Below are 19,088 nucleotides of genomic sequence, written 5' to 3' on the forward strand. Positions count from 1 at the left end.
TATGGCAGAAAATTCCATCAACTCTGGAAAAATGAAGCTATTCCTTGTGTTTTACACCTACTGTATGTAAGAGCATTGTTCATTAGCATTCACCTAATCACCCCAGATGATTTATTGCATTGTAATAAAAATAGAAACCTAAAGTTTCATATTAAAATTGCTGCAAAAGGCTTATTTGCCTGTGCTAGCAAAGAACTGCTTCATCATGTCGGGACGGGTGACATCCAACAGCCTAACATCACTCTCCGGAGACTTGTTTTTTCATGAGTGCATAACCTTGCTTCTTATTCAAAAGTTGAATCAGAACTGAATTCTCAATCTTTCTCTTCCCAGAAAAGCCCCATGAATCTGCAATGTGAAATTCAGAGAAAACCCAAGACAGGAGAAAGACAGATGTATTTATCATGCACAGGTGATGTAGGAAGAAGACAAAAAATATTGTCATCAGTGCCTTACTGACTGCAAAATAAGAGAACAGTAATTAATCAGCAAGAGTACATGCTGAGAGGAAATATTGATTGAATTTGGAGAAACTTCAGTTTCCTGAAGGAACTGTTCCCCTGCAAAGGTAACCAGGAAAGTTTCTGTAAATTAGAATGGCAACCAGCCAGCCTGCAGCCAATCTGAGTGTCGTTTCAGGCAATCCAGAAAAATATACACCAGATGCACATCAGTTTCTAAAAAGTAATTTAAATACATTAGTAAATCAATGGCATTGACAGTTCGATGGACTATGATGGAGGAGTCTTCCTCAGAAATATCATCTTTAAACCTGCAAAGCTCTGGCAACTGAGTTGTTACAACTTTATCATATTTTTCACTTTTTACTCTCTTCCAACAACTTCTGGTGTTTGATTGTTTCGAGTTAAATTGACATGGATTTCTCTCCTGCTGAATTGGCCCCCAGCCCCTCAGGACTCCTAAACATCAGTGTGAGGAGGAGGAAAGGCTTTTGTCCTTTTGCATCATGGAAGGGCAGGAGATGTCAGCAACAAGACTGAGGAGTAGCTCTGCTCTGATGAGGTTTGGGTATCTGTCAGAATGGAGCTGGTTGCCTCTATGGAGTAGAAGCAGCAACTTATTTCTGTCCTTTTACCTGACTGTTAAGCGTTTATGGCCGGGGGATGTTAGCCACCCTTGGCATAAAAAAAAAAAAAAAGAAACAGTAGTAGAATTAAAAAAATAAAAAAAAAAAGGATGTTTTGAATGTTTATTGCCCTAAGAACTTCATCATGAGGTCACACAAAAGGATATCACACACCTTTCAGCGCTGAGCCACCACCTCTCTGAAGGTCTGACCACAAGCAAACCCAAGTATTGCCACGGGAAGGGGTCACAGTTCTCCCACAGAGGCTGTGAGTCTGTCCATCCCGTCAGCCCCGAGTATATTCATGATGGGACTTGTGTCAGATTGGGTTTGGCCATTCCAAGGGATTTAATCAGCAGTTAAAGAAACAACAATCTGCCTAGTTTAAGCACATTTGGAGAGTTACCTTGCTGTCTTCCTCAGTAATAAACTGTTCTTGGTTAAGGTCATCTTTCCTCTGCACAGTAAATAAAACTGTCAACTAAAGCTGAGTTTCTGTTTCTCATCAGTCAAGCAATACAATAAAACTCAGAGCAGCATATTTAGACAATGATTTTGAGAGAGAAAGCAAACCTTGAGGAAGTTTTAGTATAATCATTTCCTCTCAGTTGATCAACATAACAGACACAGCAATTTAGCTGGGGAAATGTGATATAAAGCTTACAAGCTTGATAATCAGATTGTCTTTAGAGACAAAAATCAAGCTGGTTTTCCAGACCTCGCCATAGCCATTAATTAAATACTTATTGTCTTTTCACTTAACAGTTAAAGAACGTTTAAGCAAAAATACAGCAGTTTCAAGAAAAAAACAACTTCTAGTTTGCCTATTTAATTCTAGTTCTACCATGTAGGAAGTTTTACTGCTGTCAAGCAACATTTCTCATCTTTGTAAGAAGGAATCCAAGTGGAAATATTAAAATATTTTCAACATGCTGCCTATTTTTATCTAGAGGAAGATAAATTATTATATGCATGTAAGTAGTAAAAGCAGTTGCCAGAAAAAATAGGGTTTATTCCCACCATACCTGCAATACATCAACCACTACATGAAAATATTTCTCTTTCCAAAACAATTAGCCTAATTTGTAGTGAGCTCGCCCAGACTTTCTCAGTACTACTCTGCTGCAAATTATTACTTGCTTAAAATATGATGCTTACATTTCTCCAGTGCCTTAACAAATAGTGCTGTTCAAGAGGGGAAAAACAGGTAGAAATATTGTACTCTTTAATCTGTGATTCTCGCAAACATCAGATAATTCTACACCAGTCAAAACACAGTGATTCAGGCTGCCAGAACAAGTATTTACTTTTCTCAATATTCTGATAGCGTTTTACGTAAACACAGAAGCAAACCCAGTACGGTCTGAAATCATACTACAGCTCTGCTGCCTGTCCTCTCCCAGCACATTCCACTTCGTAAAACCCAGCACGTCGGCAGAGCCTTTATAAAATACGATGCACACCTCGTCTCTCCAGGGCTTAGGAGGTTGTGTCTTTTGTTTGTTCACATTTTTTAAACAGATGAAATAAAATCTCAATTTCCCTTACTATAATATAAAAGATAGACAACAGCATGAATCCATCCTCACAATCAGCTGATGGATCTCCCATTAGTCCCAGCTGTCTTTTTGAATAACTGCATTTAGGAGACTATGTTCCCATGTAGATTCATTACCAGAATAACTAAAGTTGGAGCATGTTTGCCCCCAAAGTCTCAAATGGCTAAACAAGACCACCTGCTCAGACAGCATATTGGGCGTGAAGAGCTCTTGACTTCTGCATGGAGACTGGAGGCGTGAAGAACCCCCCTACAACTGCACAGTCCTGTGCCCTGTGCTGCAGGAGGTCCCCCGCACCCAGCTGGGATCTTCTGCTCCAGAGATCCAGTCCCACTTCTGCAAGGGAGAACCTGGAGAGATTTCCCTAACAGCAGCGTCCAAAGGGACCCCACAACTGTGAGAGTAAATCCCAAAGCCCTTGTGCTGTGTGAGGTCCGGCGTGACCACTGCCCCTCACAAGCCCCAAGTCCTTGAAACGATGACTGACTCATCCAACTCCAAGTTCATGGAGCTTTCAATTCCTTCATCTCCTGTTTCACTGGGGAGAGAACAGCTTGTCCTATTTCTTGTGAAGAGAGTGCCAGAGATAGGAATATTTAGAAGGAATTCGTATCTTTCTATCCAAACCCAAACATTCAAAAATTATGACTCACAATCCCTCCCAAATCATGGGATTAAATTAATACATCATGGGATTTTGAAAGAAGTAGTGTTCGAAATTATGGAATACTATATACTTCATGTTATTAATTACTTGAAAATATTTAAACGGTCAAGAATGACAAAGCTTTTATCAACAGTTAAAAGAGCCAGAAGCTCATCACCTACGGAAAAAAAGAAAAACTTTTTTTTCCTAAACTCATCATATAGTCATAAGATTCCCGGAGGCTGGACCTTTAAAAATAGTCCAAGTGTTACAATTCATCACACGTAAATTTAAGAGACTTGGCAACAATGCAGTTGTCTCCAGGGATGGTGGAAGAGAGGGAGTACTCTTGGTTAACTTTGCTTTCTGAAAGCGCCCTACTGAGTATTTCCTAAATAAGCCCATTGATTGATTTTGAGCACTACGAAAACACACAGAACAGTGTGCTTATCAACACTCAGTCACTAAATATTTTGACGTTTGTTAATCAAAACTAGACGTATTCTGTTAAAAGACAAACTGGAAAATAAAATTACAATTTTTGAAAGCATGCCCTTTCCAAGCCTGTTGCCGAGAGCAAGTCAGAAGTGGGAAGCCAGGTTTAATAAAAAGTAGAGAAGAAGAGACCAGTTTTGGAGTGGCAGTTCACTTATTTTGTTAAAGGCAATGAGAATTTCACGTAAAAAAAGCCCTGTAAGAGTATAGTGGGGTTTTTCCAAAGTAACAATTAATCTTTAATAAATTTTACAAATCAAAAGATGGTGGATTGCAGGGAAGATCACTACTCTTGGCATTTTTTCCTTATTTTAAAATTTGAAATATGAAAAATCGCTACTATTCCTACCTCTCACCAACACCTGCTGTTCCAGACACGGTCAGTGCCATGTCCCAGCCTGGCCTGCACGAGTTCAGCCTGGCTTTTGCTTTTTAATCCCACAGCGCTGGCTGATGGCTACTACGCCTTCGTGCCTTTGTACAGAGCCCCCAAACTTCAGTCCTTACGCGAGCGCACAGCGCAGGAGAGGTGACGCAGATGCAGATGTCCAGTGGCACCGCACACCACACCTAGCCTTGCTGCCGGCCACGGTGGGCAGCCCACGGGCAGCCCCACGAGAAGCCAGGCGGCCCAGCACCGCGTTTCGGAGAGGTGTCTTCAGATACTGCTGTCAGAGCCTTCCTCCAGCAGGTACCGCGTGCCAATAACTGGAGCTGATCTACAATTTACGCTTTGCTGTGTACTAGACTCCTACTCCTGAGGAATGTTTACCATCCAAAACAAAAACACTGCCATAAGGTGTGAATAAAATCAAGGCTCTTTTGTTTAAGAGGAAACACAGTGACTGGCTGATATTTTCCAACACTGCAATAGTTTTATAAACATCTACTAAGAAAGCAACTTCCATCCTGTGATTCTGGGACTGTGGCACTCAGACACCTGTGTCCCCCAGCTCTGCTCCAGAACAAGTACAAAGGCAACCAGAAGAACCCAACACTGCACCAGTCACAAAATTCATGGGTCATTTTGATGGCCAAAGTGGAGGAAAAATGTTAGTTGAATGCTATTGCTTCCTTCCTTTTTCTCCCCATTCCAAATTGAACACTGAGAAATTTATATTGCTTACTTGGCCCTAATTTCAGTGTCTCATCTCTGTGACTATCTGTTCCTTGAAGTGGTTTCTGGGGATTGCTATATGCAAGAGTGATGGTAGAGTTTTTATAACAGGTACCATACTTTTCATCTTTTGAAAATTATTAAGGTAGCATAGGAGAGGAATGAGGATCACTGGGAAGATCTCTACGAAGGACAATCTAACACATCGTATTATACTTAAGAACATATTATACTGCAATAAGATAATACTAGAGTATGAGTGGCAAATAACTGCAGTTTGGTACACACATTTGGAACAAAAATGTAGCTGCTTTGTTGTTTCCACTCAAACGACCCAGTTAATCTCAGTGTTAACATCAGCTGTCAAAACATCCACTTACCAGACTTGCGTCTCTTATTTATTCAGCAAAAAAGGTGCAACATCCAAGCAGTTACCAGAGAAAGAGAAAATACTACATAGAATGGCTGTTTATGTTTAGCTCCTGTTATTCCATCACTGGCCATCATATACATAGTACATTAAATTCCACACATAAATAAATCAAGGACGTTTGTGTTCAGAGCTGAGGATACCATTATTCCCCTGTTAGGATTAAATCCAGCCCTGCGAAGACACCGTCAACGAGAAGCCCATGTACCACATCAATGTTGGGGCATCCTTGCTGCAGCCTTCCGATATGGCCTTTGCAAAACCAGCATTGCTACCTGTCCCCAGTGCACACAGGCATCTCTGCACTGCTGCTTCATCCACCATCCCATTCCTCTGCTCTGACCTGGGAACTTGGTGGGACACAGGACTTTATTTGGCTATCTCCGAAGCCAAGGAAACCTTTTAAAGCATACACAGTTCCACCATCCTGGACATGGTTTTGGCTGCTGCAATGCTTGCTTACCCCAGGTAAAGCGTTAAACTCCTTCCCTACCTTTTCATCCACAGAGGGAGAAGAACACATTTCCATTTTCAAGGATAAAAAGCCAGAGATAGCAGATCACATTGGCTACATGCCTTCAGCTACACTTTATACATCAGTTGGCATTAACATCTCTGCCTTACCTTTATACAGGGTATCCACGTTCTCAATGGGAAGCTGCTTCTTGGCAGCTGCTCTGCGATAGACCACGTGCGTTCTGCCTCCTCCCTCCTCCTCCTCCTGGGCCCCCTTCTCCAGAGGTTCAATGAAGAACTCGTCCTTGTCTGTGCGAATCATGCCAGCCTGCAGCGACAGGGCAGAGATCGAACGTTCTGCGTTACTGCACATGCAGCAGACGTTGTGAGTAAACAGTTACAATATGCTTAAGCACACTTTAGTGGTCTCTAGAGAGCAATTAGGATGCAGAGAGGAAACCCGGTGAATTCTTTATTAGAGCAAAATGAAGCATCATTTCCCCAACTTGACAAGAAAGGACAAAACAAAGGTACAACTGAACCAAAAGGACTTCTCCTCGAACCACATGAGCAAAGTGCAGGTCTAAGAATCAGTCTAGGAACTACGGTCTCCATCAGAAACCAGCTACAATGAAAGTTACTGTGACCTTAGCTATCTGTCAGCCCCAGACTGCTCCAGTGTTTGCTACCTCCGCTAAATAAAGGATCAGTTCAGCACCATAAGCTGGTCCTGATGTGCAGTTCAACAGTCAAAAATGTAAAGTCAGCCTTTCAGTTCAGAAGCAAGATGGAAAAGTACTACGTCTTACATGCAGGCAACTAAACTTTGATTATCTGCCTTTTCACACAAAGGGTTCCTCTGACAAAATACCCTTTCAAGAATTAGCCACAACTAGTTTAAAAAAGGTGTCAGTAGTGCATTGCTAAGAAATAAAAACTTATTCAGCCTGGACCAGATACCCCGGTATGAAAAAAAGATAAATTTGCACTTCTACAGAGGACCTCAAAGGAACATCACCCAAGTGATTCTCACTGCATTCAGGGGAAACCTTCATAAAGACTGAAAACTTTAAAAAGTCTTTTCATCATCTTCATGTAGGTGAAACAACTTGGGCACCTGGATTGCCTGCATTTGTCTCCTCTTGCAGTCCTGCCCCACTGCAGAAGGTCACAGCAGTCAGTAGCTGGCTTGCAGAGATGGTTGGCTTGAATCGAGTTTTCTGCATATGTTTGCACATCTGTGTTTGAGAACTTAAACTAATGAACTCTCAGCTTGTAAACAGAAACTCTTACTACTAATGTGAAAGAAGGAGTTTAGATTATTATTGAGAGAAGCTCCAGATCCAACTTTCAGAAGCTCCTTCATCACACTCTTTCCCACTCTGCCCACTGATGACCCTGGAGTCACTGGACTTTCAGACTGGGCACAGGAGAATATCTCAACACTGGGACACAATTCATCTTGGTATCTGAGCTTCTGGGAGCCTAAATCTCCTGCTGAGTGAAGCCCTACCTCAAGTTTGCAGGAGGACTAGTTTGGCTTCTTTGAACTCAGTATCCTGACTTGAAACAAGTACCATCTAAACACTCTTATTGTATCCCAGCACTAAAGTTCTCATACAATGCATATTTTTCTTCTACAAGCAGCAAACTATATTCCTAATGCCATAAATACAGTATGTTCTTCAGTTCCATCCTTGGAAAAATGTCAGGTTCATTTGTCATGTCTTAACTTACATTAGGCAAGGTTTCCAATCCCAGATTTCATATATATAATGTATACAAAACCAGATTGAAGGGGAAGGATTAAAGAAGCAAAATTATATCGAAGCAATTTAAACCGATGCCATCCAGCCCCTGTAAAGGAAACTGAATTTGAAATCCTGTCCTGTTTCTTCTTATCTAATTTAGATTCTACATCAGACACAAAAAAGGTGAGACAGGCTCAGCAGCTCAAGGAAGCTAAGACAACCAGGAAAATAAGTGCTGAACCCAGAGAGACAGCAACTGATCTTTTACTGTCGAAAGGAATACATGAAAAAATCAGAATTGAAGTTATTCTTCGTTTAATGTATATTTTAATTGTATATACACACACTTCTTCTGGATATTAAATATTATATCCTGATATTTTAAACTCTTTTTATGAGACATGCACAACTAAAGATCAAGAAGGAGATAGTTAATTAAGCAGCTAACGCCGGATCTTCGTTGTTCATGTGTTGCTTAAAACGCAGACCTGGATCCTGGGGGGAATGCTGTACACTGAATGCAGCAGCAGCTACTGATGGGAGTTGGGAGGAATTTAGACCACCTGAGAAAATTAACACATAAGCAACTTGTACAATCAGTAGCTGAACTGATCAAATAGAAGAACAACTTTTATAAGTGAACTTTAGCTTCCAGGGCATAGTGGCCTTTTGGAAAAGAAAACATCCATTCAGAGTGAAGACTCCTCCCTGAGAAGATGAAGGTGACACCCCGGGACAGACTGTAAGACTAAACGAAAGAGACATTGGAACACTGGTTCCCAAGACATGAAACCAGTGCTCAAACGCTGAGGTTTCCTGCAGATCATTGTGCCTGGCGCTGGCCCTTTGGCGCGCACGGGGATTCATGTGGCACTGAATACTGCCGAACAGCAGGCCATCCATCAGGTGCTCTTATTTCACACTCTGCTTCTCAGACAGGCACACCACCACTCTGTACATCCCCATGGCAATGTCCTCCCTAATTCTGCTGGAGTGTAGAAAAGAAGAAACTTAACCTTCAAACGTGGCTGAGTACTTCTTCTCGCATTTTAATCTTGGACTAAAATAACTTTGTCTCTTACGCTGGAATGTCTCTTTTCCTTTAGTTCTGAGAAACACATCAATTATTTTTGGTCAGAAGCATATTCCTGGACATGAGCCGGCAATGTGCGCTGGCAGCCCAGAAACCAAACCATTATCCCGGGCTGCATCAAAAGCAGCGTGGGCAGCAGGTCCAGGGAGGGGATTCTGCCCCTCTGCTCTGCTCTTGAGAGACACCACCTGGAATACTGCGTTCAGCTCTGGAGCCCCCAACATAAGAAGAACATGGACCTGTTGGAGCAGGTCCAGAGGAGGGCCACGAAGATGATCCGAGGGCTGGAGCACCTCTCCTCTGAAGACAGGCTGAAAGAGTTGGGGCTGTTCAGCCTGGAGAAGAGAAGGCTCCGGGGAGACCTTATTGCAGACTTTCAGTACTTAAAGGGGGCTTATAAGAAAAACAGAGACAAACTTTTTAGCAGGGCCTGTCACAATAGGACAAGGAGTAATGGTTTGAAACTCAAAGAGGGTAGATTTAGACTAGATCTAAGGGAGAAATTTTTTACAATGAGAGTGGTAAAACTTTGGAACAGGTTGTCCAGAGAGGTGGTAGATGCCCCATCCCTGGAAACATTCAAGATCAGGTTGGATGGGGCTCTGAGCAATATGATCTAGTTGAAGATGTCCCTGCTCGTTGTAGGAAGAGCTGTACTACATGACCTTTAAAGGTCCCTTCCAACCCAAACTATTGTATGATTCTATGATTCCATTAGGAAAGAGTTAGTGTGTGTTTGAATTGCAAAAGAACTATGTATTTTTATATACTGCATATCCTACAGAGTCTTTGAATCTGTTAACATATTCTCATGTCCTAAACTGAAATAAAATAAGAAAATATAGCTTTGTTTAAGACCTTGAGAAGAAAATTCCTTTAGACTGCAAGGCAGAGTTCCTACAGCAATCCCCAGTTCAAGCCATCTGCCCAATATACCCACAATTATAAATGATTCATTAAGAAATGCGTGGGGCTCCTGAATGTCTCCACCACACATTTCCTCACTGCTTTGAGCAAGACATTTAACCTCTTTACTTTCATTTCTCCACCTCTGAACCAGCATAACAACAGTCTTGCAGGATAATTACAAGGGCTGATTTGTTATTTTTTTGCCAAGTACTTTGAACATGAAAAGCTCAAGATGAATTGCCTAACGCATTTTTCCTGATACTACTCAGAACACCCTCAAAAAGCCACCATGAAAGGGAGATGGCTTTTAGTCATCAACTCAACACCAGTGTTGTGCAAGACCAAGCAAGCAACGTAAAGGCACCACTCCAGCAGCACGGGTTTGCCCATGCTCTTCACCCATCAGTCCTGTTCTTATCCACAGATGCCATCACCCTTGTGCTTGGCATGCCAAGACAACTGTCAGACAACCACCAAGTTTATGATGACAACAGAGAGCATCAAAGTTGCTGCAATTTCCTGGAGAATGCCTCTGGATGACTAAAACAGAAACGCTGCATTTGAGCAAATTCGTGCCTTCCCTTCAACACAGGTTAGACAAGAAGGATGTCAGAAAATTCTTGGGCCATTCTCTGGACATGTAAAAGCAGATGCAAAAGCAGAATTAAGCCTTTCAATTATTAGTTTTGCCGAGTTCTGAACAGAGGAACAGTAATTGCTTTCAGGAAATAAGAGCTTAAAAGTAACAGCTAGCCAGTGATTTTTTCTATCATATCCTGCTGATTGCCCATCCTGGGACTGCTGTACTTACGGGGAGTCACAGATCAGCAGTGCCTCCCCTCCACTACCATCCTGCAGCCACACACACGCTGTGTAATTCAGAACGAGGTCTGGGATTGAGCATCTGCCATGGAAAGTACTTCCAGTTCTGGAAAAAAAGCTGAGCTAACTATCATCTCTTCCCTTCCTCTTCTGAGACTTTTAACTTGAAACTAAAGTGAATACAGGAATATTGCTAAATAACGATGGCAGCAGCGACTGTGTCCTGTGATTAATAAAAATATAAATTAATTGAAAAAGTGTTTGCCTTTGGAATGCACCAAACTTTAGAAAAAAGTCTATAATATTCCACTGTTTCCCAAGCAGGACATCCCTAGGCCTTCCTTCCAGGGGTTTTTTAGACCCCATCAGCAAATTACTCAAGTCAAGCACTGCTTAGCAGTCATTAATATGCATTAAAGACTAGAGCAGAAGACATTTAATCAAAAGGAAACTGCAGTTCAGAGAATCAAAACCTCTGCTAAGGTTAGTAAGGTGGTTATTTAGAAGTGAAAGCCACACAGGAAAAAAATCACAAGGCAGGCAGAGAGTGACTGTCCTGTCTAATTAAGATAAGAATTGCATTGATAAGCCACAAATGAGTCTATCGCAATACACAGGGCTGGGGATTAGAGCTCCACTAAGCTCTTTTGGGGGTAAGAGGGCTCCTGTGCATCCCTGTGAGGCTTTCAAGGACCACAGGATCTACAGATACTGGCAACAGCCACATGGACCCTTCTCTACCACTCAGGCTTCACAAGGCAAGTCCACTCTGCCATCAGGTCACCATCTCCACTTGAGACTTTCTGCCCAAGGTAATTACACTAGTGCCATCCCATGAAGGAGACCTCCTCTCCAGCCCAGGAGACCTGCCAACAGTTTGTCTCCACACGGCAGAACTCAGCTGAAAAGCAGGCCTCCTATCCAGTCTCCTCAACACGCAAACCTCTCTTGCATTTCTAAAGGCATTCTTTAAAAGTCTAATTTGACAGAAAAACTGCCTGACATATTTAGATCTACAGAAAACTCCAGGTTTTAGAGTGTTAGCTCCTGTGGATAATTAAATGTCTCACTGGCTCTGCACTAGGTGAGCGACTTAATTGTCTCCTCATTCCCATTCCCATCACAGCTCCCTGTTCTAGGCTGTAATGAAGTAACCCTTCTAGCTGCTGCTTCAGGACTCCAGAGCCTCAGCCCATCCTGTAAGTGCAAGTTTAATTAATGTTCATTTTCTTCCTCATTAGTACAGCTTTACAAGGTTTCTCTTTGCCATATAAAGGCAGATTTACTTCCCAATCTCCAAGCACATGATACAGATAGAAAGCTAAAATTAAATGTGAACAAACACAAAATTAATATTAAAAAAACTAAGTGTCTGCTTAGTTAATTAAATCAGTAAACTACAAAAACAAAGTGTTTCAGAAACTCCTAGAAACAGTAGTTCCATAAATACAGAGTGCTCTATTTTTCTGAGTGTTTGATTCTGAAAAAGGTAACCAGCCACACAACATACCCATGCATGAACATATCCTAAATACAGTCCTGAACTTCAGGTGATTTTCTTGATACCAAAGGGAGGTTCAAACGATCTGGTATTTAACGTCAGTGCCTGGGTTCGGAGCCTGCACTCCCTGCGATGTCAATGAAGCCTCCAGAAGGGAATTTGCAATATGGGATCCTCCCAACAATCAATTTGCAGAGAAACAGAGAGAGATTTGCATTTCATTGAATAGTTGCCAAAAAAATGCTCTGTAGATGACTTAAAAGAGAATATATTTATATTTGTAGGACAGCATATTGGACAAGGTCTTACTCTACTTTTATATCAACATGCTTGTACTCTACATACACGACTGCTATACGTTTGACCAAAACTACCACTAGTATAGCACTTTCAGCAGTGAATTTGAAAACAAATTCCAAGAGTTATTCTTATTTACGATCCTTCTCTAGGTCTTAGAACCACAGGAACATGCTTTTTCCAAACAGCAACAGATGTCTCCACCCAACACTGAAGTCAAGTATGGAAATATTACTAGTTCGATTACATTAAAACGGACCTGATGCACCAGGAGTTCCGATGACTGCAGCGAGATCACCCAGGAAGTCTGTGGCAGAAGTAAGGACATAACACAGACCTTCCAAACTCATCCCTGCCCACACGGGATCTCTCAACATTTTTGGTTCTGCAATGTATTCATTCCCAATCATACAGTACATTGATTCAGGAGCAGACACGCTTGGTGGTTTATTTCCATTTACCTTCATTCATTTAGGTAACAATGCAAAAAAAAAGCTTCTTATGTCATATTTGCATTTGATCCTTTGAGAACATGCCTCAAACTACTGAAGCATTGCAGAGGAAGAATTGTGTGGTGCTGCAAATTCATCTTCCTCTACAGCGAACGGAGGTACTGAAGGAACCATAGCAAACATCTGGAACATGCTGCACTTATTGTGCTGTATGCTGCTGCTGCCCTAGAGCTACACGGATTTATTCAGCCCCAGGCTGCATGGGGAAGGGGAGAAGAATGAAGTTTTTAACTGAGCATATATATTTCTATTACTGTTAGTCTAAAGGAGTATTTTTCAGTTTTTTTTCAATGTAGTTTGCAATTAAGTTGCTTTATTTTCCCATCTCCTCAAAAAATTAAGGGGGGAAGCAATTATGTATACACATAGGAATTACACAGACAGACTGACTGAAAGGCAGAGCCTGCTGGGTAACCCTATGAAAGCTACATGTTACTCAGAACCCCTATTTATCCTCTGCAGAATGGGGATAAGGTCACATTTTAATGGACTTTGAGATCGGCTAATGAAAAGCACCATACAAGAGGTATTTGTACTAAGAGTGCTTTCATGATAGGCTGCTTTCGTATAGTCCTTGTAGCTCAAGGTAGGATGGATATCCATCCATTCATGCATCTATAGGCTTCCACTGCTACCAAAAATAAAGTTTTGTCCCTGGAGCCCAGCTTAGTCCCTACACAATTGTAAGTGCGATTAATAATAGCGGTGGGACAAAGCTGCAGGTGATACAACCTGAAGTTAAGTGAACTGCATTAGTTTATAGCAGACGGGAATCTGGACCCAAATCTTGCATTTGTATGGTATAACTCATTTTAGAAACTCAAAAGGGATCTTTTTGTGGTTTTTAAGAGACACAATAGTGAGACAGACTGTGTCTCATTCTCACCGAACCATCAAGAAAACAGACACAATTAAAGTGATTTCACAAAGCAATGCCAGCAGATTTCAAGACAAGCACCCTGGCCACAGCGCCTGGCTTTTACCAGTGGGCAACACTAGAAACCTTGCTTCCAACTTCTCTGCCTTTACAAGTTACCAAATTCTCACCGCTGTCTCTCAGAGCCTGCCCAGGCCAGCAGCAGTGCAGGAGACCAGGGCCATGACCCTGAGCACCAGCTCCTTTCAGTAAGGACAAGGGGCAATGGCTTTAAACTGAAAGAGGGGAGATTTAGATTGGATGCAAGGAAGAAATTTTTCACCCAGAGGGTGGTGAGGCACTGGAACAGGTTCCCCAGAGAAGTTGTGGCTGCCCTGTCCCTGGAAGTGTTCAAGGCCAGGTTGGATGAGGCTTTGGGCAACCTGGTGTAGTGGAGGGTTTCCCTGCCCATGGCAGATGATCTTTGAGGTCCCCTCCAACCCTAACCATTCTATGATTCTATGATTCTAAATCTCCTGACTCTGTCCCCCACAACCTGTCCCATTCTAGCAGCCGCTCACCTATGAATCCTGGTAGATCACAAGAGGTAAATCTCATTTTCAAAAGGGCTAGATAATACACAAAACCATGGCTTTCTGCCAAATACATATCTCCAGCAAATACAGAGTACAGTCAGCAGAAGTACAACAGAGACTTTGGAGCAGGCAAATTCAGAGCAGACTTCCCTGCAGCTGCTATAAAGGGAAACAGCATTGCACCTTTGCCAGGCTGGCTCCCACCTTTTGGATGCCTCCACCACCAAGGGCAGGAACATCCTATCCAAACAGTTCAGCTGCAGGAACTGCTACAATTCTACAGCTTTTTAAACAGAGACCAGCAGTTATTTCAGCTAAAATAATGCTTAAGCAAGAACGTTTTGGAAAGTCTCAAGGCTTGACGTCCACAGGTATGCGTAATTCCAAGTGGGGAAGAGGTGAGTTATTAAATAGCTGTTAAGAATGAAAATGATAAATGTGGCAGGTCTTGCAGACTCAGGGGATTGTAAACTTGATTGCTGTTGTTGCAAGCAGGGAATAATAATTGCAGTTCCCTGCAACAGAGTTTCTCAATTTTAATCTTTCAGGGAGGAAAGGCATGAATATCTAGTCCATGAATTTGCTAACAGCAAGATCCAAAAGGATTAACTTTCCAAATTTTAACACAAGGAACCATTTTAAATAAAGCATTTCTGGGGTCACTTTGACAAAATGCATAGTTAGGTCCTACCCTCAGCAATAAAAATGAATTGACATTCTGCAAGAAAACAAAACCAGTCCGACTGGAAAGCTCTTCAGCTCAAACTCTCACAAAACGGGATGGTTGCTACACAATTTTCCTTTCAAAAATATATTTGCTTAAGGCACAAATCACCACCCACTGAAGTCAATGGGTGTCACATGCATAAATCTCAAGGCCAGGATTCATAAATGGATTCATAAATATTGAAACAGTTTAGTGTGACCTTCTGTATAAGACAGGCCAAAGACTTTTCACCAAAGCATCACTGCAGCCTCCCAAAAACAATTTTCATCCTGAATTCAGCAGGGCTGGATCAGATCCGTTAATGAGTAGCAAGGGAAGTCTAGGTCTTTGCTATGGTAAACAAGATAAAAGGATCCAGACCACCAACTGGAGAAAATGGTTTACTATATGAAAAAAAAAGTTTAATATATTAAATTCATCTGAGTTGAAACTTAGCATGTAAAATAATTTAAAATGACATTATAGAAATCCTGAATCTTTGCTTTAGAAGATGTCATTGCAGCAACATTTCATATTCCAAAGGAGTGTGTGAGCTGCAGAGTGCAAGCTGCAGGGCAGCCGGAGCCAGCTTTGGCCTGAGCCATTCCCAGCTCCTCCTCCACTGTGCTCTACCACCCCTTCTCGCACAGCAGCCACAGTGCCCATGCAACCACACATCCCAGAAAGACATGGTCTTGCCAGAACCAGGTCTCCCTGGTCCGTAGCTTCTAACATTAGCTACTCCAGTGAAAGCAAGACCCCCAGCAGGTAAAAATTCCCACCTGGGAGAGAGCATCTCACACTCACATTGTTCTTGCAATAGCTCAAAACCCAAATCCAGTCACAAGTCCAGGAGCAACCAAGGCAGATACTCATGGCTTGGAAATCAGATAGAGTCCTTTCTAAATGCAAGTTTTAATTAAACTGGATGCCCATAAGAGTGAGGGGAAACAAAAGCACCAAAAGTTTGCTACAGCTAGGACTTGTTTTCCTTTCCACATCCTACAGACAGGCTTATTTTAACCTTCTTTCTCTTACCCTATATTGGAAGAATGAACCTGGAAAGGAGTTATCCAAATGAGAGCATGAAAAACTAATGAGAGATGAGTTTTCAATTTTATACTGCACGCAGTTGTAAGTTCCAAGTACAAGATGTCAACAAAGTGCAAGATTCAGTACAGAAACTAAAATAATTAATCCCTGGAGGAACAGGCTTATTAAGAAGGATTAAATCAAAGAATTAATGTGCGCTATTTGTCTATATGACAAAGAAGAAGGGAGGCATATGATAACTCTCCAAGATTTGAAAGCATAGAGAGAATAAGAATTGCTGATGAGAAAAGCTTGGACATACCAGGAAACAAACAAAACAAGAAACTCTGATAGAAATTTTACCCTGAAACGTTATAAGCAGTTTTATGCAGCTTAAAAAAAAAAAAAAAACAAACCTCAAAACCTTGTCCTTAAAAATCTTTAAATTAACATTCCCTATTCTTTATATTTCACTAGTACCTGCAGTTCAAGGAAGAAGGTTTAGGCATTGCACAGTAACAAACACATTTTAGCAGACTTCTGCAGAGGAAGAAATAAAGAACATCAGCTGAGCCCAAACCAGGCTCAGGGAACTCAGCAGCAGCCGGTGATCTATGTCCTTGCAAACCCAAAATCAAACATGAGCTGGGCCTCTTCTGCAAGCCCAGCCTGTCCCAAGGCTCTGCTTTGTCCTGACCGAGCCAGCAAGGCAAAGGAGAGTTTCAGTGCAGCGGGAGCTTGGCTGTAGCTGGAAAGAAGCTGGAGGCTCTCCATGCCTAACTTCACAGGCCAGTCACAAAAACAGAAGCCAAACAGACCATCCAGAGACACCTGAAGAAACCGCCTCACTGCTACATGTGAAATCAAGTGCACTCTCATATAAACGAACATCATTCCTTACGGGCAAAGTATATGCATCCATATGGTATTCTGACTGCTAGAGCAAATGCGGTGGATCTCACAGAACGTCTAGAGGGTCTCTTAGGAAGCACTGGGGAGGAGTTGGTGCTCATGGTCATTGTAGGCATCAGGACAGAGGTTCTGGATGTCAAGTTGCAACTTGAAACCAGGAGTTTCATCATGGCATTGTTTTAATGTTCCCAATCTGATGAAAGGACAAGTCAGAGAGACAGTGTGTGGCTGAGGAAATGAGCTGTGGATTCAGTGGGTATGGAAACAAGAGTCTGGATTCACCAGGCACTGGGAAAAACTCTGGAACAGATAAAGGCTGTACAGGACAGATCAGTTTCTCTCACATCACCACTGTACTGCATACCAGAAAGGCTGTAACGAGTACTTTAAATGAAGGAGAGGAGGGTACAGGAGGGTGAGTTTGATGTGTACTGGTAAGGGCATATCAGATGCTCAGTGAACAGAAGACAGTCTGGGGACACTGCAACAGCAGGATAGGAAGCACACAGGAACACACCAGCCTGCCAATGGAGAGCAGAGCCTAGAATTAACTCAGATTAACCATTTAACCACATCAAAGAAGAATCCAGAATCCCTCTAGATTAAATTTCTAGGTGTATATAGGACGAGAACAGTATAGGGCGATACTGTCAACTGCTTGACCAGGACAGCAACAACAACTGAGACACACAGAGAGAACAGAAGTGCTACAAGGGCAGAAAGTACATAGTAATGGGAGATGCCTACAATCTCTACGGAGACAGGGCAAACATTATCTTTGGCAGTGGTGCTGAGGATGGATATTTAGGTATCATTAATGATTGCTTCATGAAGCTCTTGAGACCAAGTCCTGCAAAGAGGACGCAGCCCTCGACTGAGTGAGCGGGGTGGCTGAACTGTTGCCATTGAAGAACACTCATGAGCACTGGCCACATTGTTCTTGTGTGCAATGTCCTGGCAAGAGCAACAAAACCTGTAATATTTCTGCTGCGGTGTTCACTTCCAGAAAGGGTAACTACACAAGAATAAAGAAACTTGTTAAAGAAGAATTAAAGGAGTACCTAAAAGAGAACCTTGTTGCAAGTAGCATTGAACTATTTAAAGGGAGGGCTACTGGAAACATACAAGCATCCTAAAAAAAAAAAAAAAAAAAAAGCCCAAATTAGGAAAACTGAAAGGGTCATAACTGGTAGATTAAAGGTGAAATCACAATAAGGCAAGTCAAAAGAGAGTCTGAGGAATAACTTGCAAGAAGCATAAAAAATAATCATAAAACCTTTCTGAAATACATCAGGAGCTGAAAACTCATCAGCATATCTGTAAGGCCAGCAGATTACCACAGTATAAGGAAGCAGTCAGAGACAGTACCATAACAGCAAAATTAAATTAGGTTCTTCAAAACATGCTCACCTTGGAGAACCTATGTAGGGGCTCTCCCCATCTAAGGTTGAACTGAAGAATCTGCCTCAAATTGAAAAATCAGAGGAGGAGGTTACAGAATAAAGTCTACAATAAAGAGGTTACAGGACTTCATCTTGACATAGTCATGAAATGAAAAAGTCTAGCTGCTGCCTGTGTCACAGTCTGCTCAAAATTGTTTCAGAACCAGAGGACTAACTGCAAATGAAAATGCAAAGTCAGGTTCTAAGAAGAGCTTCTAAAGAGAACTAAAGTACAAAGAACAATAAGCCTGACAGACAGTGGGAGTACAGCTTCATTCGACACACATTTCAGTTTTGGAACTTCTTGCCATAGGATGTGTCTACTAAGAAAACAGAAGGTTACTAATACTAAAACACTAAAGACAATGACTCACTACTGGCCAGTTCTGAAGACAAGATAAGGATTTACATAGACATCTGGTCCAACACAGTATGGCTCATACGATTTTTTCTTTCGCTCATCTTGGTCACCTCCAGTTTTTTAATTTTTTTGCTGTTTGTGCTTTTCCCGGTATTTTTCTCCTCCACTTCCTCCAAGGCCACAGCTACTAATAAAACAATTTAGTATTGTCTGAATTGAAGAAAAAGAATATTCCCTCTGCCTGTTCCTTAGACTATGGCTCCAGTAGTCACAAACTCTTGACTGAACTCCAAGCAGCACAAACCAACTTAAAACACTCACATGTACACATAAAACTCTGAAGGATATAATCACGGCTAGATAATAACTGTAGAAATATTAAAAATTAGCAAGTGTTGAAGCAGAAGGTAGACTGTTAATAATCTTTTATATTGAAAAACAAAAAGCACCTATACTCTTAGGCAAAAGTTAAAAGTGCTTGTTTTCTAAAAAAAAAAAAAAAAAGTAG

The 19,088-nt window shown here is 41.7% G+C and overlaps 1 protein-coding gene across 2 annotated transcripts in view; it reads right to left on the minus strand.

Annotated features, from left to right (window-relative positions):
- Nucleotides 1-19,088, minus strand: part of ADAMTS2 (ADAM metallopeptidase with thrombospondin type 1 motif 2) — a 183,267-nt gene that overhangs the window by 107,248 nt on the left and 56,931 nt on the right. For both annotated transcript variants that reach the window (XM_086621406.1, XM_086621405.1), the window contains one exon: nt 5,959-6,118. In XM_086621406.1, the coding sequence (XP_086477532.1) occupies nt 5,959-6,118 (160 nt within the window). The remainder of the gene's footprint in view (nt 1-5,958; nt 6,119-19,088) is intronic.

Source organism: Tauraco erythrolophus, chromosome 16 (assembly GCF_009769465.1).
Source record: "Tauraco erythrolophus isolate bTauEry1 chromosome 16, bTauEry1.pri, whole genome shotgun sequence".
In the NCBI taxonomy this organism is placed as follows: domain Eukaryota; kingdom Metazoa; phylum Chordata; class Aves; order Musophagiformes; family Musophagidae; genus Tauraco; species Tauraco erythrolophus.